The sequence below is a fragment of the Scyliorhinus torazame genome, chromosome 29, assembly GCF_047496885.1.
Source record: "Scyliorhinus torazame isolate Kashiwa2021f chromosome 29, sScyTor2.1, whole genome shotgun sequence".
NCBI lineage: Eukaryota > Metazoa > Chordata > Chondrichthyes > Carcharhiniformes > Scyliorhinidae > Scyliorhinus > Scyliorhinus torazame.
This window is the reverse complement of record NC_092735.1, coordinates 37335155-37363108: the sequence shown is the minus strand read 5'-3', so window position 1 is coordinate 37363108 and position 27954 is coordinate 37335155. Positions and strand designations below refer to the sequence as shown.

At 52.5% G+C, this 27954-nt stretch overlaps 1 protein-coding gene across 1 annotated transcript in view; it reads left to right on the top strand.

Annotated features, from left to right (window-relative positions):
• LOC140404067 (protein FAM83F-like) overlaps positions 1-27954 on the top strand; it is a 51766-nt gene that overhangs the window by 7217 nt on the left and 16595 nt on the right. The window contains exons 2-3 of the mRNA XM_072492433.1: positions 26446-26613; positions 27299-27420. Of these exons, the coding sequence (XP_072348534.1) occupies positions 26446-26613; positions 27299-27420 (290 nt within the window). The remainder of the gene's footprint in view (positions 1-26445; positions 26614-27298; positions 27421-27954) is intronic.

Below are 27954 nucleotides of genomic sequence, written 5' to 3'. Positions count from 1 at the left end.
TCCCTCAGTACTGACCCTCTGACAGTGCGGCGCTCCCTCAGTACTGACCCTCTGACAGTGCGGCGCTCACTCAGTACTGACCCTCTGACAGTGCAGCGCTCCCTCAGTACTGACCCTCTGACAGTGCGGCGCTCCCTCAGTACTGACCCTCTGACAGTGCGGCGCTCCCTCAGTACTGACCCTCTGACAGTGCGGCACTCCCTCAGTACTGACCCTCTGACAGTGCAGCACTCCCTCAGTACTGGCCCTCTGACAGTGCGGCACTCCCTCAGTACTGACCCTCTGTCAGTGCGGCGCTCCCTCAGTACCGAACCTCTGACAGTGCGGCGCTCCCTCAGTACTGACCCTCTGACAGTGCAGCGCTCCCTCAGTACTGACCCTCTGACAGTGCGGCGCTCCCTCAGTACTGACCCTCTGACAGTGCGGCGCTCCCTCAGTACCGAACCTCTGACAGTGCGGCGCTCCCTCAGTACTGACCCTCTGACAGTGCGGCGCTCCCTCAGTACTGACCCTCTGACAGTGCGGCGCTCCCTCAGTACTGACCCTCTGACAGTGCGGCACTCCCTCAGTACTGACCCTCTGACAGTGCAGCACTCCCTCAGTACTGACCCTCTGACAGTGCAGCACTCCCTCAATACTGACCCACTGACAGTGCAGCACTCCCTCAGTACTGACCCTCTGACAGTGCGGCGCTCCCTCAGTACTGACCCTCTGACAGTGCGGCACTCCCTCAGTACTGACCCTCTGACAGTGCAACACTCTCTCAGTACTGACCCTCTGACAGTGCGGCGCTCCCTCAGTACTGACCCTCTGACAGTGCAGCACTCCCTCAGGACTGACTCTCTGACAATGCGGCACTCCCTCAGTACTGACCCACTGACAGTGCAGCACTCCCTCAGTACTGACCCTCTGACAGTGAGGTGCTCCCTCAGTACTGACCCTCTGACAGTGCGGCACTCCCTCAGTACTGACCCTCTGACAGTGCAGCACTCCCTCAGTACTGACCCTCTGACAGTGCAGCACTCCCGCAGTACTGACCCTCTGACAGTGCAGCACTCCCTCAGTACTGACCCTCTGACAGTGCGGCGCTCCCTCAGTACTGACCCTCTGACAGTGCGGCGCTCCCTCAGCACTGACCCTCTGACAGTGCGGCACTCCCTCAGCACTGTCCCCCTGACTGTACGGCACTCCCTCAGCACTGACCCTCTGACAGTGCGGCACTCCCTCAGCACTGTCCCTCTGACAGTGCGGCACTCCCTCAGTACTGACCCTCTGACAGTGCGGCACTCTCTCAGTACTGACCCTCTGACAGTGCGGCACTCCCTCAGTACTGACCTTCTGAAAGTGCGGCACTCGCTCAGTACTGACCCTCTGACAGTGCAGCGCTCCCTCAGTACTGACCCTCTGACAGTGCGGCGCTCCCTCAGTACTGACCCTCTGACAGTGCGGTGCTCCCTCAGTACTGACCCTCTGACAGTGCGGCGCTCCCTCAGTCCTGACCATCTGACGGTGCGGCACTCCCTCAGTACTGACCCTCTGACAGTGCAGCACTCCCTCAGTACTGACCCTCTGACAGTGCGGCGCTCCCTCAGTACTGACCCTCTGACAGTGCGGCGCTCCCTCAGTACTGACCCTCTGACAGTGCGGCGCTCCCTCAGTACTGACCCTCTGACAGTGCAGCACTCCCTCAGCACTGACCCTTTGACAGTGCAGCACTCCCTCAGTACTGACCCTCTGACAGTGCGGCACTCCCTCAGCACTGACCCTCTGACAGTGCAGCACTCCCTCAGTACTGACCCTCTGACAGTGCGGCACTCCCTCAGTACTGACCCTCTGACAGTGCGGCACTCCCTCAGTACTGACCCTGACAGTGCGGCACTCCCTCAGTACTGACCCTCTGACAGTGCAGCTCTCCCTCAGTACGGACCCTCTGACAGTGCAGCTATCCCTCAGTACTGACCCTCTGACAGTGCAGCACTCCCTCAGTACTGACCATCTGACAGTGCAACACTCCCTCAGTACTGACCCTCTGACAGTGCAGCACTCCCTCAGTACTGACCCTCTGACAGTGCGGCACTCCCTCAGTACTGACCCTGACAGTGCGGCACTCCCTCAGTACTAACCCTCTGACAGTGCAGCTCTCCCTCAGTACTGACCCTCTGACAGTGCAGCTATCCCTCAGTACTGACTCTCTGACAGTGCGGCACTCCCTCAGTACTGACCCTCAGACAGTGCGGCACTCCCTCAGGACTGACCCTCTGACAGTGCGGCACTCCCTCAGTACTGACCCTCTGACAGTGCAGCACACCCCAGTACTGACTCTCTGACAGTGCGGCACTCCCTCAGTACTAACCATCTGACAGTGCAGCACTCCCTCAGTACTGACCCTCTGACAGTGCTGCACTCCCTCAGTACTGACCATCTGACAGTGCAACACTCCCTCAGTACTGACCCTCTGACAGTGCAGCACTCCCTCAGTACTGACCCTCTGACAGTGCGGCACTCCCTCAGTACTGACCCTGACAGTGCGGCACTCCCTCAGTACTAACCCTCTGACAGTGCAGCTCTCCCTCAGTACTGACCCTCTGACAGTGCAGCTATCCCTCAGTACTGACTCTCTGACAGTGCGGCACTCCCTCAGTACTGACCCTCAGACAGTGCGGCACTCCCTCAGGACTGACCCTCTGACAGTGCGGCACTCCCTCAGTACTGACCCTCTGACAGTGCAGCACACCCCAGTACTGACTCTCTGACAGTGCGGCACTCCCTCAGTACTAACCATCTGACAGTGCAGCACTCCCTCAGTACTGACCCTCTGACAGTGCTGCACTCCCTCAGTACTGACCCTCGGGAGATGTGGATGTGGCAGTATAGATTTGTGTTTCGTGTCAGGATTCTGGGGCGAGATTCTCCCTCCCCCCGCCGGGTCGGAGAATCGCCGGGGGCTGGCGTGAATCCCGCCCCCGCCGGTTGCCGAAATCTCCGGCACCGGAGATTCGGTGGGGGTGGGAATCGCGCCGCGCCGGTTGGCGGGCACCCCCGGCGATTCTCCGGCCCGGATGGGCCAAAGTCCCGCTGCTGGAATGCCTGTCCCACCGGCGTGGATTAAACCACCTACCTTACCGGCGGGACAAGGCGGCGTGGGCGGGCTCCGGGGTCCTGGGGGGGGCGCGGGGCGATCTGACCCGGGGGGGTGCCCCCACGGCGGCCTGGCCCGCGATCGGGGCCCACAGATCCGTGGGCGGGCCTGTGCCGTGGGGGCACTCTTTCCCTTCCGCCTCCGCCATGGTGGAGACCATGGCGGAGGCGGAAGAGACTCTCCCCACTGCGCATGCGCGGGAAACTGTCAGCGCCCGCTGGCGCTCCCGCGCATACGCCACCCGGAGATGTCATTTCCGCGCCAGCTGGCGGGGCACCAAAGGCCTTTTCCGCCAGCTGGGGGGGCGGAAATTCCTCCGGCAACGGCCTAGCCCCTCAATGTTGGGGCTCGGCCCACAAAGATGCGGTGCATTCCGCACCTTTGGGGCGGCGCGATGCCCGTCTGATTTGCGCCGTTTTGGGCGCCAGTCGGCGGAGATCGCGCCGTTTCCGGAGAATTTCGTCCCTGTTATGCAGCAGTGCAAAGGACTGCGCATGGAGATGGGCAGAACACTGTTTTAAAAACAATTTCTTGATGCAAAGTGGGCTGGGCGGTTTCTGAAGTTACACAAATGCACATTGTTGACACATGAAACAAGCAAAGGGTTTGTTTACAGAAAGATGTGAATTTGTTATCTGAATATCACCATAGAAACCGGAATTTGGGAAATGTCTGGTGGATCAGTGTGTGTGTCTGTGTGTGCAGAATAGTTCCTCCTGATGTGTCAGAGAATCTCCGAGTTCGCCTGGGAGATAGAGCATGTCCTGAAATTGGATGCTCTTCGCTCCCAGTTCTTTTCCCTCTATTTCCCTGTTGGCCTGGAGTCACAGTGTTGGACGTGGAGATTGAATGTTGATAGGCCTAATGTGTTTTTCATCTTTCTTCTATTGTTGAATTTACACCCCTCTCCATTTCCCTCACTTAATCTTGATTCATGGCTGTGTCACCCTCCATTCAGCAGCACAGTAACATCTCGCCTCCTTTATTCATAGTGTAAATGTGAATGGACAGAAATTTGTTGGTGATTTTTCTCATCCCAAACAATCCTTGGTATAAGTGGCAATTTGAAGAGCCCTCGCTGCAAAAATAGATCCAAAACATTCATCAAAGTGCGTCCTGTCCTTGCACTTATAAAACAATCCACTCATGGGATGTGGTCTTCGCTTTATTGCCCAAACCTGAATACCCCTTGAGAAGGTGGTGGTGATTGCCTTCTTGAGCCTCTGCCATCCATGTAGTGTAGGTACACCCACAGTGCTGTTAGGGAGGGAGTTCCAGGATTTTGACCCAATGACAATGAAGAAATGGCCAATATATTTCTGAGTCAGGGTGGTGAGTGACTTGGAGGGGAACCTCCAGGTGGTGGGGTTCCCAGGTATCTGCCGCCCTTGAGCGTCTAGGTAGGAGAGGTTGTGGGTTTAGAAGGTGCTGCCTGAGGAACAGTGCATCTTGTAGATGGTACACACGGCTGTCACTGTGCGTCGGTGGTGGAGGGAGTAGATGTTGAAGGTGGTGAATGAGGTGCCAATCGAACGGGGCTACGTTATCCTGGATGGTGTCGAGATTCTTGAGTGTTGTTGGAGCTGCACTCATCCAGGCAAGTGGAGAGTATTCTATTACACTCCTGACTTGTGCCTTGTAGAAGGTGGACGTGCTTTCAGGTGAGTTACTTGCTGCAGAATTCTCGGCCTCTGACCTGCTCTTGTAGTCGCAGTATTTTTGTGATTGGTAAGTGGCGTTTCTGTTCAATGATAATACACACAGGGGACTTTTAGTGGCGGCCTTGGAGGAGTAGGCCGCACATTTGAAATGTCCCGCTTGTGAGGGAGCTTTTGGACCTTTTCTCCCGTTTCTTTCCGAACTTTACTGGATAAATCGGTGGAGAGTGAGATGATGAGGAGAAATCGCCCACTAGCGTATGGAGAATTGGACTAGAAGTGGCAGTGTAAGAAGACAAAGTTCAACAAGAAAGACGAGGGTAGAGCCGGCAATGCGGGAATACGTGGCGGAGAAGCAGGGCCCGCGGGGAGATGGCACAGTGGTCGACGGAACAGCTGGTGAAGTTTTTGAAGAATCTTTCGCCAAGCTTAAGAAAGACACTCTGGACCCGATTTAAGGCATCAATTGATCAGGTGGTGCAAGGTCAAGAAACCCATGGGCGTGCGATTCGGGAGGTGGAGAAATAGTGTCCGAGCACGAGGAATGTATAACCGTCCTGATGGCCAAGGTGGAGATGATGAATGACCGCCAGAAAAGAATACAGGAGAAGCTGGAGGACTTGGAGAACAGGTCCAGGAAACAGAACTTGAGAATCGTCGGCCTCCCTGAGGGCAGTGAGGGATCGGACGCGAGGGCTTACAACATAGAACATTACAGCGCAGTGCAGGCCCTTCGGCCCTCGGTGTTGCGCCGACCTGTGAAACCACTCTAAAGCCCACCTACACTATTCCCTTATCGTCCATATGTCTATCCAATGACCATTTGAATGCCCTTAGTGTTGGCGAGTCCACTACTGTTGCAGGCAGGGCATTCCACGCCCTTACTACTCTCTGAGTAAAGAACCTACCTCTGACATCTGTCTTATATCTATCTCCCCTCAATTTAAAGCTATGTCCCCTCGTGCTAGACATCACCATCCGAGGAAAAAGGCTCTCACTGTCCACCCTATCCAATCCTCTGATCATCTTGTATGCCTCAATTAAGTCACCTCTTAACCTTCTTCTCTCTAACGAAAACAGCCTCAAGTCCCTCAGCCTTTCCTCATAAGATCTTCCCTCCTCACCAGGCAACATTCTGGTAAATCTCCTCTGCACCCTTTCCAATGCTTCCACATCCTTCCTATAATGCGGCGACCAGAATTGCACGCAATACTCCAAATGCGGCCGCACCAGAGTTTTGTACAGCTGCAACATGACCTCATGGCTCCGAAACTCAATCCCTCTACCAATAAAAGCTAACACACCGTACGCCTTCTTAACAACCCTCTCAATCTGGGTGGCAACTTTCAGGGATCTATGTACATGGACACCGAGATCTCTCTGCTTATCCACACTACCAAGAACCTTACCATTAGCCCAGTACTCTGTCTTCCTGTTATTCCTTCCAAAATGAATCACCTCACATTTTTCTGGCGTATGTGGCAAGTATGTTGGAAAAGTTGATGGGGGCTGAGGCGTTCCCTCGGCCCCTGGAAGTGGATAAAGCGCATAGAGCCCTTGCGAAGAAGCGCCGAGCGAACGGGCTGCCAAGGGCGATGGTGGTATGAATGCACCGGTTCCTGGACAAGGAGCATATTCTGCGATGGGCCAAGAAAGAACGGAGCAGCAGGTGGGAGAACGGTGGGTTGCGCATATGTGAAAACCTGGGCCAGGATTTGGGCAAGAGGCGAGCTGGATTTAATCGGGCAAAATCAGCCCTCTTTAAGAAGGGGGTGAAGTTCGGGATGCAGTATCCGGCCCGTCTGTGGGTCACGTTTGAGGACATGTTGTGTATAATAAGGGGCTGTTTCTGTTTCTAAAGTTAACTTTGTTTCATGGGGAGCTGGGTGGAGAGCATTTATTCTACTGTTTGTTTACTGGGAAATGTGATGTTTTGAAAATGTGTGTCCAAGCGGGTGAGAGGAGGGAGAACAATGGGGAGATAGTATGTTTGGCACCATGGGCGGGAACTATCAGGTCAGCTAGGTCAGCTGACTCACAGAAGTACAGTGGGGGGCGAGCAGGTGATAAGCTTGATATGGGTTTCTGGTGCTGTTGCTGGGGGGGTGGGGCGGGGGAGGTGGGGGAGCTGCTTTGCTGACGGGGGAGGAACTGTTATTCGGGGACTAATAGGAGGTTGGGGACGGTGGATGCCCGAGGGCGGGCCCGAGGAGGCGTGAGAGGTGAGCTGGAATTGTGTCAGACATGGGGGGGCAGGTACATAATGGTGAGTGGGAAGCTGGAGGGGATGTGAGTGGTACTCACGAACGTATATGCTGCAAACTGGGATCATGTAGAATTTATGAAGAGGGTGCTAGGTAAGATCCCAGACTTAGAGTCACATAATTTGATCATGGGGGGGAGATTTCAACACAGTCATTGATCCAGAATTGGACCGGCCAAAGTCCAGGACATGGAGGGTGCCAGTCGCGGCAAAGGAATTGAAGGGGTTTATGGAGCAGATGGGGGGAGTAGACCCATGGAAGTTTGGACGGCGAAGGGCGAAGGAATTTTCTTTCTTCTCCCATGTCCACAAGGTTTACTCTCGCATCAACATTTTTTGTTCTGAGCAGGGCTCTACTACCGAGGGTGGCGGATACTGAGTACTCGGCAATTGCAGTGTCGGATCATGCCCCGCACTTGGTGGATCTACGGGTTAGTGTGGAGAGAGGGCAACGCCCGCTGTGGAGACTGGATGTGGGGTCGTTAGCAGATGAAGCGATCTGTGGGCGGGTTAACAAGTCCATCCAGAACTACCTGGAATTAAATGATAGGGGGAGGTTTCTGCAGCAATGGTCTGGGAAGCTTTGAAGGCAGTGGTCAGAGGAGAATTAATCTCGATACAGGCCCATAGAGAAAAGGTGGAATGAGCTGAGAGGGTAGATTAGTTGGGGAGATACTTCAGGTGGACAGGACTGTCGTGTTGGGTGTTCTGGTCTACAAACAGGTCAACACGGCTGGAGGTGGTGTACCTCGATTTTATTAACAACTCAACTGTAATAACATACTGTAAGCTTGGGTACGTGCATTAGCAGCTTATCTATGGACCCTGTCCTATCACTATTTAGGTGAGGCACTCAGCACATGGTGAATGTCTGTGTTGCAGGCTGTGAGCTCTGTGCTCTGAGCTGGCTGCTGCTAGAATGAGCGGGAACTCTGGTGTCCCCTGTCTTTATAGTGCGTGTGCTCTCACTGGTGATTGGCTGCGATGTTGTGTATGCTGTTTGGTCCTACTGTATGTCCAGCAGTGTGTCAGTGTGTGTGTGATTGCACCATGATATGCTGATGTATATCATGACATCCCCCCCTTTTCGCAAAGAATATGTGCCGACATGAGAATAAATAAAGTGTAGTGTGTGTCTGATCATGTGTGTGCATTATTTACATCAATATGTACATGTGGCTATGCGATATACACGGGAAGGTGCCAGGTGCAGAGGAAAACTATGTTACACCAAGAACGAAACAAATGCTATTAACAAACGATGAAAAACTCTTAAACAGTCCGGCAGAACAAGTCAGTGAGTCCAATAGTGCAAGGTTTATAAATCAAGTCTTTGGGGTAGGCGATGAATTCGGGTTGACCGCCTCGAGGGTGGTTCAGGATCCACCGGCTGAGGAATGGGCCGGGCCACGGTCGAGTGAGGAGGAGGCAGGGTATCCGGAAGCTCAACAAAGTCCATGTCCGGGACAACAGGAGGGCGTGGCACCGGTGCAGAATTTCGTAGCGAGCGTGGAACCAGACGAAGAGCACACCGATTGCGGCGGCGAATGGAGCCATCAGGCAAACGAACCAGAAACGAGCGGGGAGCCACCTGTTTAAGAACCTCAGCGGTTGCCGACCAGCCACCCTCCGGAAGGTGTATGCGGACATGATCTCCAGGCACCAGGGCAGGAAGATCAGTCGCCCGAGCATCATGAGCCGCCTTGTGTTGCTCACGCTCTTGTTGCATCCGCCGAAGTACTGGAGCATGGTCGAGGTCTGGGACGTGAATGGACGGCACAATGGTCCTGAGGGTGCGACCCATAAGCAGTTGGGCCGGCGATAGGCCCGTGGACAGTGGGGCGAGCGATAGGCCAGCAAGGCGAGGCAGAAGTCCGATCCTGCATCAGCAGCCTTGCAGAGGAGCCTTTTTACAATGTGGACGCCCTTCTCTGCTTTGCCATTTGACTGAGGGTGCAGGGGACTGGACGTCACGTGTGCAAAGTTGTATGCACTAGTGAAGGAAGACCATTCCTGACTCGCGAAGCAGGGGCCATTGTCTGACATCACGGTGAGCGGAATGCCGTGGCGAGCAAAGGTCTCTTTACAGGCCCGGATAACAGCCGATGACGTGGTGTCGTGCAGGCGTATGACCTCAGGATAGCTGGAAAAGTAATCGATGATGATGATGTAGTCCCTGCCGAGCGCATGGAAGAGGTCCACGCCCACCTTCGACCAGGGGGACGTGGCCAACTCATGGGGCTGAAGGGTCTCACGTGGTTGTGTCGGCTGGAACCGCTGACAGGTGGGGCAATTGAGCACAGTGTTGGCAATGTCCTAATTTATTCCAGGCCAGTATGCAGCCTCTCGGGCCCTCCGTCGGCACTTCTCAACGCCGAGATGGCCCTCGTGCAGCTGTTCTAAAACAAGCCGGAGCATTCTGTGTGGGATCACAATGCGGTCCAGCTTCAGGAGGACACCATCCACGACTGCCAAGTCGTCCCGAATGTTGTAAAACTGTGGGTATTGTCCCTTGAGCCACCCGTCCGTCATGTGGCGCATCACACGTTGCAGAAGGGGGTCAGCCGCAGTCTCACGGCGAATGTGGGCAAGGCGTTCATCAGTGGCCGGCAGATTGGCAGAAGTGAAGGCTACATGGGCGTCACCTTGGCCAACGAACCCCTCTGGGTCGGACGCAGTGTCGACTGCCCTGGACAGAGCGTCTGCTATGATCAGGTCCTTACCCGGGGTGTATACAAGTTGGAAGTCGTACCTCCGTAGTTTGAGCAGAATGCGCTGGAGGCAAGGGGTCATGTCATTAAGGTCCTCTTGAATGATGCCAACCAGCGGGCGATGGTCGGTCTCCACAGTGAACTGGGGAAGGCCATACACATAGTCGCGGAACTTGTCAACGCCAGTCAACAGGCCTAGGCATTCCTTCTCAATTTGCACATAGCACTGCTCTGTGGGGGTCATGGCACGTGACGCATAGGCGACAGGGGCCCATGATGAGGCGTCATCTCGTTGTAGGAGGACCGCCCCAATGCCGGATTGGCTGGCGTCAGTCGAGACCTTCGTCTCCCTTGCAGGATTGAAGAACGGCAGTACCGGGGCGGTGGTGAGCTTGGCCTTGAGCTCCTCCCATTCACACTGGTGGATGGGAAGCCACTGGAATTCCGTTGTCTTCCCGACAAGGTGCCGGAGAGCTGTGGTGTGGGAAGCGAGGTTAGGGATGAATTTTCCCAAGAAGTTGACCATTCCTAGAAAGCGTAGGCTTCTGCATGGCCGTGATGGCTGCCACCTTGTCGGCATCCGGCCGCACCCCCAACCGGGAGATGTGGTCCCCAAGAACTTGAGCTCGGTTTGGCCAAAAGAACATTTGGCCCTGTTAAGGCGCAGGCCCTGGTCCCGTATCCGTTGAAAGACGCGTTGGAGGCGACTGATATGCTCCTGCGGTGTGGTAGACCAAATAATGATATCGTCCACATAGACGCGCACGCCCTCGATGCCCTCCATCATCTGTTCCATGATGCGATGGAAAACGTCAGAGGCCGATATGATTCCAAATGGCATCCTATTGTAGCAGTATCTGCCAAATGGAGTGTTGAAGGTACACAGCTTCCTGCTGGACTGATCCAATTGAATCTGCCAGAAGCCCTTTGAGGCATCAAGCTTGGTGAATATTTTCGTCCGAGCCATCTCGCACGTGATGTGCTTGAGCTGCTTGATGTGGGAGCTGGCAGATCCCATTGCGAGCTGCAGCGACCACATCTGCAGTAAGTGTTGGCTGCTCGAAGAGCTCCGGCTCAGAGTTGATGAGCTGGAGTCTGAGCTTCAAACACTGAGGCACTTCCAGGAGGGGGAGACTTAGCTGGACACTGTGTTTCAGGAGACAGTCACACCTGTCAGAGTAAGTAGTTTAAATCCTGCCAGTGGCCAGGGACAGCAGGGTGTGACTGCAAGTCAGGCAGGTAAAGGGAACCAGCAGTCAGGAACTCAGGAGCCTCAGCCCTTGACCCTGTCCAACAGGTATGAGGCACTTGCTCCCTGTGTGGATGGCGAACAGGGCTGCAGGAAGGATGAGTCAGCTGACCAAGGCACCATGGTTCAGCAGGCCATTCAAGGGGAGGGAGTAAATAGGCAAGTTGTAGTTGTAGGGGATTCTATTATCAGGGGGATAGATAGTATCCTTTGTGAGCAGGATAAAGAGTCCCGCATGGTATGTTGCCTGTCCGGTTCTAGGGTGCGGGACATCTCTGACCGGCTTGAAAGGATACTGGAGAGGGAGGGGGAGGATCCAGTTGTTGTGGTCCATGTCGGTACCAACAACATAGGCAAGTCTAGGAAAGAGGACCTGTTTAGAGGTTATAAAGAGCTAGGATTCAAATTAAAAAAAACAGGTCCTCAAGGGTCATAATCTCCGGATTACTGCCCGAGCCACGTGCAAATTGGCATAGGGAGGCAAGAATAAGGGCCGTTAACACGTGGCTGGAAGAATGGTGTGGGAAAGAGGGGTTCCTTTTCATGGGACACTGGCATCAGTTTTGGGACAGGGGGGACCTATACCGTTGGGATGGTCTCCACCTGAACCGAGCTGGGACCAGTGTTCTGGCGAAAAGAGTAAATAGGGTGGTCAATAGGACTTTAAACTAGAGATTGGGGGGGAAGGGAAAGTCAGGGAACCAAGAGGTGAAATAATCAGTGGGAAGCGTAGCTGCTTAGGAATACAAAAAAGCACGAAAAGACAGAACTCAGGAGAGGTTACGATAGTCCCCATCCCACAAAATATGACACAGTGTATGGAAAGGCTCAGTAAACCAAGGTCCACCACACTAAGAAAACAAAAAGGGATGGTCAATAGAGAATTAAAGGTGCTATATTTAAATGCGCGCAGTGTACGGAACAAGGTAGATGAGCTTGTGGCCCAGATTGTGACTGGCAGGTGTGATGTGGTAGGCATCACAGAGACGTGGTTGCAGGGGGTTCAGGACTGGCATTTAAACATCCAGGGATTCACAACCTATCGAAAAGACAGAGAGGTGGGCAGAGGGGGCGGGGTTGCCTTGTTAATTAGGAATGAAATTGAATCAATAGCACTAAACGACATAGGGTCAGATGATGTGGAGTCTGTGTGGGTAGAGTTGAGGAACCACAAAGGCAAAAAGACCATAATGGGAGTTATGTACACGTCTCCTAACAGTGGTCAGGACCAGGGGCACAAAATGCACCACGAAATAGAAAGTGCATGTCAGAAAGGCAAGGTCAAAGTGATCATGGGGGACTTCAATATGGAGGTGGACTGGGTAAATAATACTGCCAGTGGACCCAAGGAAAGGGAATTCATTGAATGTTTACAGGAGGGCTTTTTGGAACAGCTTGTGATGGAGCCCACGAGGCAACAGGCCATTCTGGACTTAGTATTATGTAATGAGCCAGACTTGATTAAAGATCTTAAGGGAACACTTAGGAGGCAGTGATCATAATATGGTAGAATTCAATCTCCAATTTGAAAGAAAGAAGGTAGAATCAGATGTAAAGGTGTTCCAGTTAAATAAAGGTAACTACAGGGGCATGAGGGAGGAACTGACGAAAATCGACTGGGAGCAGAGCCTAGTGGGAAAGACAGTAGAACAGCAATGGCAGGAGTTTCTGGGAGTAATTGAGGTCACAGTACAGAGGTTCATCCCAAAGAAAAGAAAGGTTATCAGAGGGGGGATTAGGCAGCCATGGCTGACAAAGGAAGTTAGGGAATGCATCAAAGCAAAAGAGAAAGCCTATAATGTGGCAAAGAGTAGTGGGAAGTCAGAAGATTGGGACGGCTACAAAAACAAACAGAGGATAACAAAGAGAGAAATAAGGAAAGAGAGGATCAAATATGAAGGTAGGCTAGCCAGTAACATTAGGAATGATAGCAAAAGTTTATTTAAATACATTAAAAACAAACGGGAGGCAAAAGTAGACATTGGGCCGCTCCAAAATGACGCTGGTAATCTAGTGATGGGAGACAAGGAAATAGCTGAGGAACTAAACAAGTACTTTGCGTCAGTCTTCACAGTAGAAGACATGAGTAATATCCCAACAATTCAGGAGAGTCAGGGGGCAGAGTTGAATATGGTAGCCATCACAAAGGAGAAAGTGCTAGAGAAACTAAGAGGTCTAAAAATTGATAAATCTCTGGGCCCAGATGGGCTACATCCTAGAGTTCTAAAGGAGATAGCTGAAGAAATAGTGGAGGCGTTAGTTATGATCTTTCAAAAGTCACTGGAGTCAGGGAAAGTCCCAGAGGATTGGAAAATCACTGTTGTAACCCCCCTGTTCAAGAAGGGAACAAGGAAAAAGATGGGAAATTATAGGCCAATTAGCCTAACCTCGGTTGTTGGCAAGATTCTAGAATCCATCGTTAAGGATGAGATTTCTAAATTCTTGGAAGTGCAGGTTCGGATTAGGACAAGTCAGCATGGATTTAGTAAGGGGAGGTAGTGCCTGACAAACCTGTTAGAGTTCTTTGAAGAGATAACAAATAGGTTAGACCAAGGTGAGCTAATGGATGTTATCTATCTTGACTTCCAAAAGGCCTTTGATAAGGTGCCTCACGGGCGACTGCTGAATAAAATAAGGGCCCATGGTATTCGAGGCAAGGTACTAACATGGATTGACAATTGGCTGTCAGGCAGAAGGCAGAGAGTTGGGATAAAAGGTTATTTTTCGGAATGGCAACCGGTGATGAGTGGTGTCCCGCAGGGTTCAGTGTTGGGGCCACAGCTGTTCTCTTTATATATTAACGATCTAGATGACGGGACTGGGGGCATTCTGGCTAAGTTTGCCGATGATACAAAGATAGGTGGAGGGGCAGGTAGTATGGAGGAGGTGGGGAGGCTGCAGAAAGATTTAGACAGTTTAGGAGAGTGGTCCAAGAAATGGCTGATGAAATTCAACGTGGGCAGGTGCGAGGTCTTGCACTTTGGAAAAAAGAATAGAGGCATGGACTATTTTCTAAACGGTGACAAAATTCATAATGCTGAAGTGCAAAGGGACTTGGGAGTCCTAGTCCAGGATTCTCTAAAGGTAAACTTGCAGGTTGAGTCCATAATTAAGAAAGCAAATGCAATGTTGTCATTCATCTCAAGAGGCTTGGAATATAAAAGCAGGAATGTACTTCTGAAGCTTTATAAAGCATTAGTTAGGCCCCATTTAGAATACTGTGAGCAATTTTGGGCCCCACACCGCAGGAAGGACATACTGGCACTGGAGCGGGTCCAGCGGAGATTCACACGGATGATCCCAGGAATGGAAGGCCTAACATACGATGAACATCTGAGGATCCTGGGATTATATTCATTGGCGTTTAGGAGGTTGAGGGGAGATCTAATAGAAACTTACAAGATAATGAATGGCTTAGATAGGGCGGACGTAGGGAAGTTGTTTCCATTAGCAGGGGAGACTAGGACCCGGGGGCACAGCCTTAGAATAAAAGGGAGTCACTTTAGAACAGAGATGAGGAGACATTTCTTCAGCCAGAGAGTGGTGGGTCTGTGGAATTCATTGCCACAGAGGGCGGTGGAGGCCGGGACGTTGAGTGTCTTTAAGACAGAAGTTGATAAATTCTTGATTTCTCGAGGAATTAAGGGCTATGGAGAGAGAGCGGGTAAATGGAGTTGAAATCAGCCATGATTGAATGGTGGAGTGGACTCGATGGGCCGAATGGCTTTACTTCCGCTCCTATGTCTTATGGTCTTATGGACCTCCTCACGTTTGGGTATAGGGTAATGTTCCCTCATTCTATTGCGATTTAAGTCTTTCGGGTCAATACAGATCTGGAGCTCGCCGGAAGTCTTCTTGATGCACACCATGGAGCTGACCCATGGCGTTGGCTCCGTCACCCGGGACAGCACTCATTGGTCCTGAAGGTCCTGCAGCTGCTGCTTGAGGCGGTCCTTGAGGCGAGCTGGGACTCTGCGAGGTGCATGAACTATCGGGGTGGTGTCCGGTTTGAGCAGGATTTTGTATGTGTAGGGCAGTGTACCCATGCCCTCGAAAGCATCCTGGTTGTGAGAGAGGATTGAGTTAGTTGCGCCCTGAATTCCGCATCTTGGAAGTCAGACGTGCCTTCTGGAGAGAGAGAGTGTACTCGCTGAACGAGGTGGAGGAGTTTGCACGCCTGTGCGCCTAGCAGAGGGTCCTTTGAAGAGCCCACGATCTCGAAGGGTAGGATGGCTTTACGCGAGTTGTGCGTCACCTCGAGTTGGCACGACCCCGTGGCGGGGATGGCGTTGCCATTATAGTCGACCAGTTGACAGATGGATGGAAGAATTGCTGGTTTGACCCTCAGGGTTTGAAGTGCTGACCATGCGAGGAGATTGGCGGAAGCACCAGTGTCCAGGCGGAATGTGATCTGGGATCGGTTGACCGTCAGGGTGGCACACCACTCGTCGTCCGGATCAATGCTGTGCACCGACAGCGGCTGGTGCGTTCGACTCGGGGACAGCTTGTTCTTGTTGGTGACAGCAATGCGGAAAGGCTCCCTGTCCTCAGTGTCACTGGTCTGTGTGATGTCAGGATCGGACTCGGTGAACGTGGGTAGAATTGCCCGAACATTTCTGCGAGGCTGGTTAAACTGTTGCGAGTTGGCAGGGTGAGGAGCTCGACAGCAGGCAGCATAGTGGCCACGCCTGCCACAGCGTAGGCATTGTCCCGCTTTGGCCGGACATTGCCGCTTTAAATGGGCGGAGCCACAGTTGCTGCACGTCGTGACGTCAGTGCGTTCATTGCGCCACCGCGCGTATGCGGTGCGGTCTTGCGTAGTGCATGCCTGCGCATCGCGTTCCTCCGCGTCAACGTCCCCTCTTTTGGCACGTACAAGCACGGGTGGCCTTAGAAAGCACGTGAAATGGCCACCCTCCTCCGGGCCGTGGGCCGGGAGGTGTTCGATCGTCTGGACCCGCTCCGCCTCGTGGGGCCCATGCCGCGCCGTTTCAGCCGCCTGGATGTGTGAGTACCGGCTGGTGGCGTTCTCATGCAGGACGCAGGTCTCGATGGCCGTCGCTAGGGTGAGTTGCTTGATTTTAAGGACCTGCTGGCGCAGGGTGTCCGACATGACCCCAAAAACTATCTGGTCGCGTATCATGGAGTCAGAGGTGGGCCCGTAGCCGCAGGACCGCGCAAGGATGCGGAGCTTCGTTAAATAGGATTGGAAAGGCTCGTCCTTACCCTGCAGGCGCTGCTGGAACAGGTTGTTCTCCATCCTGCAAGATGGCAGATTGCTGATAAGTTGCAGGTAGGTCTCACTGTGGCTAGTATGCGTCCACTCCTGGAACCATGTCGTGTTGGGTGTTCTGGTCTACAAACAGGTCAACACAGCTGGAGATGGTGTAACTCTATTTTATTTACAACTTGTAGTGCACAATGACTCACGAGAGACGAGAAGTGGTGAAGTCGATCCAGGCTTTATTAAGCGATGCTTGTCCCCAGCAGCTCAGCAACAGAATGGAGCTGCGGGGAGAAGCTCGGGTTCTTATACTCCGCCTTCAGGGCGGGGCCAGAAGTCAGCAGATCCAACCAGGACCCGGGATCTGTCAGCCAATAGCATCTCGGCTTCACAGGTCCCACATGACCCCTAATACATACCACCACACAACTCAACTGTAATAACATACTGTAAGCTTGGGTACGTGCGTTACCAGCTTATCTGTGGACCCTGTCCTATCACTATCTGGGTGAGGCACTCAGCACATGGTGAATGTCTGAGAGGCAGGCTCTGAGCTCTGTGCTCTGAGCTGGCTGCTGCTAGAATGGGCGGGAACTACGCTGTGGCAGGCGTGGCCACTATGCTGCCTGCTGTCGAGCAGCTCAGCTGCCAACTCACAACAGTTTAACCAGCCTCGCAGAAATGTTCGGGCAATTCTACCCACGTTTACCGAGTCCGATCCTGACATCATACAGACCAGTGACACTGAGGACAGGGAGCCTTTCCGCATTGCTGTCACCAACAAGAACAAGCTGTCCCCGGGTCGAATGCACCAGCCGCTGTCGGTGCACAGCATTGATCCGGACGATGAGTGGTGTGCCACCCTGACCGTCAACTGATCCCAGATCACATTCTGCCTGGCAGCGGCTGGTGGTTCCGACTTGGGGACATCCGGTTCTTGTGGATTACCGCAACGCGGAAAGGCTCCCTGTCTTCGGTATCGCTGGTCTGCATGCTATCAGGATATGACTCAGTGTAGGGGGGCTGAATCGCCCGCACGTCCCTGCGAGGCTGGCGGAATTGTTGGGAGTTGGCAGGTTGAGCTGCTCGACAGCAGGCAGCAGAGTGGCCCATCCTGCCACAGCGGAGGCATTGTCGCGCTTTGGCCGGACATTGCCGCTTTAAATGGGCGGAGCCACAGTTGCCGCACGTCGTGAATTCATGGCGTTCGTTGCATTCGTTGCACCACCGCTCATGCGCAGTGCGGTCCTGCGTAGAGCGCGCCTGCGCATCACGTCCCTCTGCGTCAACGTCCCCTCTTTTGGTGCGTACAAGCGCAGGAGGCCTCGGAAAGCGCACAAAATGGCCGCCCTCGTGCGGGCCGGGAGGAACTCGATCGACTGGACCCGCTCCACCCCGTAGGACCCGTGCCGTGCCGTTTCGGCCGCCTGGATTTGGGAGTACCGGCTGGTCGTGTTCTCATGGAGGGCGCAGGTCTCGATGGCGGTGGCTAGGGTGAGGCGCTTTATTTTAAGGAGCTGCTGGCGTAGGGTGTCCGAGGTGACCCCAAAAACTATCTGATCCCGTATCATGAAGTCGGAGGTGGCCTCATAGCCGCAGGACTGCGCGAGGACACGGAGGTGTGTCAAGTAAGATTGGAAAGGCTCATCCTTACCCTGCAGGCGCTGCTGGAAGAGGTACCTCTCGAAGCTCTCATTGGCTTCCACGCTGAAGTGTTCCTCGAACTTCAGAAGCACCGTCTTATATTTTGTCTTGTCCTCGCCTTCCGCGAATGCCAGGGAGTTGTAGATGTGGATGGCGTGTTGCCCCGCCGTGGAGAGGAGGAGGGCGATCTTCCTGGTGTCCGATGCATTCTCCCTGTCTGTGGCTTCTAGGAAGAGCTGGAAGCGCTGTTTAAACAGCTTCCAGTTGACGCCAAGATTTCCAGCGATTCGGAGCGGCTGCGGCGGGCTGATGGTTTCCATGGAGCAGGATGGCGGATTTCTGAAAGGGTGCAGGTAGGTCTCACAGTCGCTGGTTTGCGTCCACTACTGGTATCATGTCGTGTTGGGTGTTCTGATGCACAAATGATCCGACACGGCTGTAGACGGTACAACTCTGTTTTATTGTCTTAACAACGACAACTACTCAATGCTGGCTTGGGTACGTGCTTCACCAGCTAACCTGTGGACCCAGCCCTATCACTATCTTGCTGAGGCACTCAGCACATGGTGTATGTCTGAGTGGCGCGCTGTGAGCTCTGTGCTCTGAACTATCTCCTGGTAGAATGAGCGGGAACTGTGGTGTTCCCTGTTTTATAGTGCGTGTGCTCTCACTGGTGATTGACTGCGATGTTATGTGTGTGTTGGTTGGTCCAACTACCTGTCCATCAGTGTGTGTGTGATTGCACCATGATATGCTGATGTGGATATCATGACACACGGTGCTAAAAACACGGGTGGTGCCGAGTCCAGAGGTAGTGATCTTTGGAGTGTCGCAAGAGCCGGTAGTCCAGGGGGCGAAAGAGGCCGACGTCCTGGCCTTTGCCTCCCTGGTAGCCCAGAGACGGATCTTGTTATTGTGGAGAGACTCGAAGCCCCCGAGTGCAGAGACCTGGGTTAGTTACATGGCTGGGTTTCTCAGTCTTGAGAAAATAAAGTTCGCCCTAAGTGGGTCTGTGCTAGGGTTCACCCGGAGGGTGGCAGCCGTTCGTCAGCTTTCTCGGGGATAATTAAAAATAATTAAAACAGGGTGTGAATATTGGGGTGTAGAAGGTGGCAGTGCTATTGAAGCCACGTGTTTCCCTCACCTCCCCTAACATTCCCCTCCACTGATTGCACCGTCTCTCGCTCAAGTTCAATTCCATGAGCATTTGGTGCGTCGGCTCTGACAACTATTCAGCCACACAGTGCATCACTAGCTCGATCCTCTCCTCAACCGACGGCTAAACACACAAAATGTCCAGCTCAGAGTGGCAGTGGCTATTTCAGGGAAGTGAGGACTCGGGGCAGATTGTCCCCTCCTTATCTGTGCTAGAAAGAGCTTTGGATTTTACATAAAACCTTCCTAGTCCCCGGGGCTTCTCCGAGCAGGTCCCTGGCAGGGCAGAGCTGTTATCTCTGGAGCAGACACTGGTTTTTTTAAATAAATTTAGTGTACCCAATTAATTTTTTCCAATTAAGGGGCAATTTAGCGTGGCCAATCCACCCACCCTGCACATCATAGATCATAGAATTTACAGTACTGAAGGAGGCCATTCGGCCCATCGAGTCTGCACCGGCCCTTGGAAAGGGCATCCCACCCAAGCCCACACCTCCACCCTATCCCCGTAACCCAGTAACCCCACTTAACCTTTTTTGGACACTAAGGGCAATTTATCACGGCCAATCCACCTAACCCGCACATCTTTGGACTGTGGGAGGAAACCGGAGCACCCGGAGGAAACCCACGCAGACACGGGGAGAACGTGCAGACTCCGCACAGACAGTGACCCAAGCCGGGAATCGAACCTGGGACCCTGGAGCTGTGAAGCAGCTGTGCTAACCACTGTGCTACCGTGCTGCCCACATCTTTGAGTAGTGGGGGCGAAACTCACGCAGACACGGGGAGAATGTGCAAACTCCACACGGACAGTGACCCAGGGCCGGGATCGAACCTGGGACCTCAGCGCCGTGAGGCAGCAGTGCTAACCACTGCGCCTCCGTGCCGCCCTGCAGCCACTGGTGCTATGTGGTCAGAGATTGGTGCACAGTAGAATCTAACATCCCCCACCCCCAAACACCCTCCCCCAAACTCCATCCTTACCCCATTGTGCTCTGGGTTCTGAAACCCTGCCCCGTCCCTGTCCCCTCGTCACTGCTGAGGACAGGGAGTGCCCCCGTCCCTCTCATGAATGAAGCCTCCAAGTACGGCACGGTGGCGCAGTGCGTTAGCCCTGCTGCCTCACGGCGCCGAGGTCCCGGGTTCGATCCCGGCTCTGGGTCACTGTCCGTGTGGAGTTTGCACATTCTCCCCGTGTCTGCGTGAGTTTCGCCCCCACTACTCAAAGATGAGCAGGGTAGGTGGATTGGCCGCGCTAAATTGCCCCTTAATTGGAAAAAATGAATTGGATACTCTAAATGTATGGGAAAAAAATGAATGACGCCTCCTATAATACATTTTAAAATTTATTTTGAAAGATTACTTTTTAATCAGAAAAGGTTGTACTGGAGTCCGGTGCGAAGTGTCAGTCGTGAGTGAGAGATCTCTGTGAGCAGAGTTGTATTCACAGGAAAGACTGTGAATCTTGAAGCAATGCAGAGTTTCGCTGTTTTGAGGCTGACGATTTTATCTGATCAATATCGGAATGCAAAAACAAATGTAAACCACAGCCAAGTCTGCAGCTCAGGCAGTCAACAGGGAAAAGGAAGATATTCTTATCAGTTCAGTTTGAGCAACTCCCCTCTCACCATTATCTGCACAACCACAATTAACCCTTTGCTAGCTGCAGGACTCCACCACCGACACACGGCAGCCGTGTGTACCGTCTACACGAAGCACTGCAGGAACTCACCAAGGTTCCTTTGACAGCGCCTTCCATACCCACCACAGGGCAGCAGGTACATGGGAACCCCACCGCCTGGAGGTTCCTCTCCAAGCCACTCGCCATGCCGACTTGGAAATGTATCAGCAGTCCCCTCACTGTCACTGGGTCAAAACCATAGAAATAGTTCACCTATTGCCACAGTCCAGAAAGTGTAAATCCAGAGGCGGGTCCCTCTTGCGGAAGCTCCATGTCAGGCAGATTCCTGGCAGAAGGCGAAAGTACAGAATCCCTTTAAGGTGATGTTGCCACATGTAGATGAGGTCAAGATTCAGAAATGTTAGCGGATACTGATTTCCAGATTAATAGTCTATGTTCATGAGTTCATAAGGTATAGGAGCAGAATTGGACCATCGGGTCTGCTCCGCCAGTCTATCATGGCTGGTATGTTCCTTATCTGCCACCTACAATGTTACAGACCAAGAGCTGGTTTGCGAAATCAGCCAGAGCATCTCCTCCCTGGAACACATGACCCTCGCAGCTGTAGTCGGCAATTTAGCCTCCCGAGCCTAACACCCCCAATGTGATCGTGGCTGATCCCATCCTGGCCCCAACTCCACCGTCCTGCCCGTTCTCCATAACCCTCCAACCCATTACCAATTAAAAATACACTCACTGTCCCAGCATCCACTGCACTCTGGGGTAGCGAATTCCACAGATTCACAACCCTTTGGGAGTAGTTTCTCCTCAAATTTGTTTTAAATTTGTTACCTCTTATTCTAAGATCAATGACCTCTCGTTCTAGAATGCCCCACAAGAGGAGGCATCAGCTCCACGTCTACTTTATCCACACCTTTCAGCATCTTGTACACCTCAATTAGATCTCCCCTCATTCTTCTAAACTCTAGAGAATATCGGCCTAAATTGTTCAATCTCTCCTCAAACGACAAACCCCTCATCAATGGAATCAACCTTGTGACCCTCCTCTGATCTGCCTCCAATGCCACTACATCTTTCCTCAAATACGGGGACCAAAACTGTGCACGTACTCCAGGTGCGGTCTCAATGCCTTGTACAGTTACAGCAACACTTCCCTACCTTTATACTCAATTCCTTTAGCTATAAATGCCAACATTCCATTCGCTTTCCTTATTACCTGCTACACCTGCATGCTCGTTTTCTGTGACTGATGCACAAGGACACCCAGGTCCCTCTGCATCGGACCTCCCCGAAGTCTCTCCCCATTTAGATAATAAGCTGCCTTCCCATTTTTCCGACCAAAATGCACAACCTCACACGTATCCACGTTAAACTCCATCTGCCACATTTTGGCCCACTCTCCTAACCTGTCTGTATCCATTTATAAAGCTTTTTATTTCTTCCTTGTAACTTTTGTGTCATCTGCAAATTTGGCTATAGATCCTTCTATCCCTGTATCCAAGTCGTTAATATAGATTGTAAATAGCTGGGGCCCAAGGACTGAACCCTGTGGCCCCCCATTAGTTACATCTTACCATCCAGAAAAAGACCCATTTATCCCGACTCTCTGTCTCCTGTCGGTCAGCCAGTCTTCTACCCAAGCTAATAAATTACCCCTAACTCCATGTGATCTAACCTTGTGAATCAACCTTCTGTGTGGCACCTTATCAAATGCCTTCCAAAGTCTAGATATACTGGGCGGGATTCTCCGACCGCCTGCCGGGATGGAGAATCCCCGGGGGGGGGGGGGGGGGCGGCGTGAATCCCGCCCCGCCTGCGGCTGCGGTATTCTCCAGCGCCGGTTTCGGGCAGGGGCGGGGATCACGCCGCGCCGGTCGGGGGCCGTTGGCAGCGGCCCCCCCCCGGGCAATTCTCCGGGCCCCGATGGACCGAGCGGCCAGCGGTTTCTGGCCAGTCCTGCCAGCGTGGATTGGACATGGTCCCACACGGCGGGACCTGGCAGGTAAGTTGGCTGGTGCAGTGCTCCGGGGTTGTGGGGGGCTCCGACCCCGGGGGGGGTGGGGGGGGGCCACGGTGGCCTGGCCTGCGATCGGGGCCCATCGATCAACGGGCGACCTGTGCCGTGGAGGCACTTATTCCTTCCGCGCCGGCCCCTGTAGGGCTCCGCCAGGGCGGGCGCGGAGAAGACACCCCCCTGCGCCTGCGCGGGATCACACCGGCGGTTCTGCGCCTGCACTAACTCGCGCAGTCCCTTCGCCGCCGGCTGGCACGGCACCAACCTCTCCACCGCCGACTTAGGCCCCGGAGGTGCGGAGAGTTCCGCAACTTCCGGTTGGCCCGACACCGGAGTGGTTTGCGCCGTTTTTCACGCCACCGTCGGGCCATCCCACCGTTTCGGGAGAATCCCGCCCACTACATCTACAGAATCCCCACTGTCCACTTTCCTTGTTACAGCTTCAAATATCTCAAGCAAATTAGTCAAACATGATTTGCCCTTCATAAACCACGCTGACTCTGATGGACAGCTTTCCAAATGTCCTGATATTACGACCTTGATAATTGATTCTAACAATTTTCCAACAACAGGCGTTGAACTAACTGCTCTGTAATTTCCCACATTCTGCCTCCCTCCCTTTTTGGATAAGGGCGTTACGTTAGCATTTTTCCAATCCACTGGAACCTTTCCCGTGCCCAGGGAATTTAGGAATATTGTAACCAATGGATCCATGATCTCTGCCTCCACTTTCTTTACAACCCAGGATGTAGACCATCAGGCCCTGGGGACTTGTCTGCCCTCAATCCCAAGGGTTTGTTGAGGACCATTTCCCTATTGATTGTTCCAAGTTCCACCCTTTCTATTACCTCTGAAATGCCGTTCCTATGGGAATGGTACTAGTGTCCTCCACCTTGAAAACTGAGGCAAAGTATAGATTCAGCATCTCTGCCATTTCTGTGTTCCTCACTATGCGAAGGACTTGTTGCAGGCTGTCTGGTCAGCCTGGAGTCCCGTTGTTCGATGTTGGCAGGATGAAGATAAGTCAGCAGACTGGCCTGCTTCTGAATTCTCAACAAGATAAAGAGATTTCAAAAGATCATTCGAGTCATTTGACCTCCTTCACCCACAATGATTTCATAAAGGGACGTTTATCTGGCGTCTGGACCTAGCTTTTGTTATAGGGCTTAAAATGCCCCAGTCATTAGCTTCCCTAAGAGTCATTTTCCTTATTAATGGCTCTCTTCCCAGTAGCTATTTGTTGATAGACTCTCCGACTCCGATAGAGGTGTAAGCTTATAGAAATGCAAATGATGTCCATTTCCTTTTAATCGTTCCTTTCCAACAATTCCAGGAGTGAGACTCCACGTGCAACATGTTGGGTCTGTCTCCAGTGCAATTCATGCAATGCATTAGTCAGCATCTTACAATTTGGGCAGCACGGTAGCATTGTGGATAGCACAATTGCTTCACAGCTCCAGGGTCCCAGGTTCGATTCCGGCTTGGGTCACTGTCTGTGCGGAGTCTGCACATCCTCCCCGTGTGTGCGTGGGTTTCCTCCGGGTGCTCCAGTTTCCTCCCACAGTCCAAAGATGCGCAGGTTAGGTGGATTGGCCATGATAAATTGCCCTTAGTGTTGGGTGGGGTTACTGGGTTATGGGGATAGGGTGGAGGTGTTGACCTTGGGTGGGGTGCTCTTTCCAAGAGCCGGTGCAGCTCAATGGGCCGAATGGCCTCCTTCTGCACTGTAAATTCTATGAAATTCCAGACATCAGGTGACTTGTAGCAGCCACCTTTGGGCTCAGAAAAGTTCATTTTTACATGAGCATAAAATAATAAAGTTTCATTGACATACTTTATTGTTTATTTCACATCTTACTGACATGTCATCAGCCAGGATCTTATTGAGCGACAGATCAAGCTCAAGGGGCCCAATGGCCTACTTCTACTCTTGTGTTCTTATTTAGACTGTGTGTTTATATATAAATGTATATTTATATACATCTTGGATAAGGGCAGCAGACACATGGGGACACCACCACCTGCAAGTTTCCCTCCAAGGTTTCCACTATCCTGACTTGGAAATATAGCAGCTGTTCCTTCACTCTCGCTGAGGCAAAGTCCTGGAACTAACTCTCTAATAGCGCTGTGGGTGTACCTACACCTCGGGTACTGCAGTGGTTTAAGAAGGCAGCTCACCACCATCTTCTGGAGGGCAATTAGGGGTGGGCAATAAATGCTGGGCCTAACCAGCGACCCCCACATCCCGTAAATTAATTTTGAAAACTGCCAACTAAACCTAACGACCTGTTAACCGTTCTTTCCCCAGCTGCTTGGTAATTTCCCATGATGCAAAGACTTTCCGACACCCCCAGTTAGGCCAATGCAATGTCGTGATTTTAAAACTCTCATCCATGGTTTCAAATCCTTCCTTGGCCTCGCCCCTCCATCTCTCTGTAACCTCCTCCAACCCCACTGCCCTGCACCCTGATCTCCACACTCCTTGATCCTGGCCTTTTGTGAGCATTGCTAAATGTAATCCCTCCCGCATTGGGGACGATGCCTTCAACTGCCTGGACCCCAAACTCTGGCCTTCCCTCCCTAAACCCCTTCCTTAAAACCTACCCTTTGACCTGCCCTAAATTCTCCTCGTGAGACTCTGTGACAAACGTTGTTCTATAATGCTCCTGTGCATTACAGTAATGGTGCTATGTAAACATGCGCCGTTGTTCAAGAACGCAAAACATTTAATTAGTGTGTGGGAAAATGGGCCATTTATCCTATGCTCCGGTCACGTACCAACTCTCACACAATGGGTGTCACATGTCAGCTGTTGTGTTGTGAATGAAACAGAACCATTCATGTTCTCCTGAATTGGTTTGGACTGGATTCTGAAGTTTACAGGCTGGTTATTAACCTGTAATTCACACTGGGAGATTATCGACAGCTGATTAAAGTGGGTTTGCTAACGTGGCCATATTCCCGCAAGAAATATTGACGATGATTTCAAGAGCCCAAGACACCCACAACACAAGATATTCACAACCAAAAATACGAAGCAGGGGGCTGCACTCCGCATTCTGCAGTTAAGATTGATTTCAAACCCATGTTAATGACACCATGTTTGTCCAAATTCTACTCCCAGGATTCATCCCGGATTTGCAAACACTCTGAACCACCTTCTTTTTCATCCTGCTTTCCAATCGAGAGTTCTTCCTTCCTCCCTCCATCTCTCTCCCTCCACCTCACCCTCTCCCTCCCTCCCTGCACCTCACCCTCCCTCCACCTCGCTCCCTCCCTCCACCTCAACCCCTCCCTCCTTCCGCCTCACCCCATCTCTCCACCTCACCCCTCCCGTCCTCCACCTTGCCCCCCTCCAACCTCACTGCCACCTAACAGTACATTCAAGAGTTTAAAACGACAACAGTCAACAAACAGTCAACAAATGCATCAATTGTGCCAGGTTGTGGAGTTAATCCTGTTCTAGGGTCATTTATGGACAGAAGGAGTCCATTCAGCCCATTGAATCCATGCTGGCCATCTGTAGAGCACTTCAATCAGTCCCATTCTCCCTCTCCCGGACACTACAAGTTTATTTCCCTCAATTACCCATCCGATGTCCTTTCAAAATCACTCATGGTCTCGTGGGCAGTGAGTTCCAGCTCATCGCCACTGGCCAAGTTAATAAATGTTCTCTCTCACTCCAGACTCAACGCTGGGGTCTGAGTGCTGACAGTTTGAAAATGTCTCCTTGACTCTTTATTCAGGTGATTGCGTTGGTGATGGATGAATTCACGGACCAGAATATCTTTGAGGATCTGACTGAGGCTTGTTACAGGCGGAGGATCCCTGTCTACATCATCCTGAATGAGGGAAATCTCAAATACTTTCTGGAAATGTGCAAGAAAATGGAATTGAGCGAGCTGATGGTTCGAGTGAGTGTCGCGCGGGGAGATTTGACCCTGAGTCTGGCCAAAGAGAGGGGGGGGGGGGGGGGGGGGAGGTGAGGTGAAGGGAGGGTGAGGTGGAGGGAGGGAGGGGGTGAGGCTCCAGAGATTTTCTATCCGCAGATGTGACACTGCCATCCTCACCCCCCTCCCCACTCCCTCACCCCACCCCCTCAACCTCCTGTAGCTGAATCCGGGATTCCAGCCTCACCCAGGCAGATGCGTGTGGGTGTGGGAGGGAGGGGAGTTCTGGGTCCAAATCATTGTGGTCCGTCTTGTACTGGAAGAGCAGGAGAATGTTCTCGTTGAAAAAGAGGGCAAATTGGTCGAGAGACGGGGTGTGAGGATTCAAGACCACGATAGAGCAGAGGGAGAAGCCAGTCCTGTTGCTGGCTTCACTTGCCTCACTCGTGGATCCCAATCCCCCCCCCCCACCCCGTGCAACAAACAAGACGTGGTCGGACTCAGCAGTGAAGCCCCCCACAGCCAAATAGCCCCCCCCCCCCTCCCCCTGCTGACTCTCATTGCTCAGGCTTACAGGGGTAGGATGGGCTGCTTGGACAAGGGTTGAGGGAGCTGCCGGTCAGTTCAATCGCAGCCACCCTCCGATCCAAGGGAGAGAAGGTGGGAGAGGGAAATGTGGATTTCTGTCTGTCACTCTCTTGTTTTTCAGTACCTGCGTGTTCGTTCCATCGCTGGCATTGGTCTCTATTTTGAACCCGGATACATTAAGGGCGATTTAAACCAGAAGTTTATGATTGTGGATGGCGATAAAGTGCTTTCCGGCTCTTACAGGTAAATAAACTCCGGACCTAATGGCACATGATCACTCCCGAATCCTTCCAATGCCGGGTATTTATTGCTGCAAATGGTCATTTAGCAACAGTAGGTTTGTCCTGTTTTTCAGTGAGATCTCCAAATCACAGCTACATTGCAGTAAGCGCTATTTACTTCACTGTTTTTCCCCCAATGCTAGAGATCCAGTTGGACTGTCACAAGTCAGTCAGTCTGGAAGCAAAGTTACTGAGGGGCTGGTGACAATGGCCCAGACAAGGCCTCCTTACCTCTGAGCCCATCATTCATTGAATGACTCCCATTGGTGTGTGTGTGTGTGTGTGTTGTATCATATCGCTGCACCCTGGGCTAGGTCACAGTCAATTCCAGCCTCACCTGACCTGGAGATGCAACTCGTGTGAAATTAGTGATTGTACTTCAAATGCCCGAGGTCCTTGGTTGAGCTCCAATAAACTTCAGTCACCAGTTTTATAACTTTACAACACAAGTAGCCTTTTATCATGTACAGTATTATAATTAAAAGGACAGAAAATA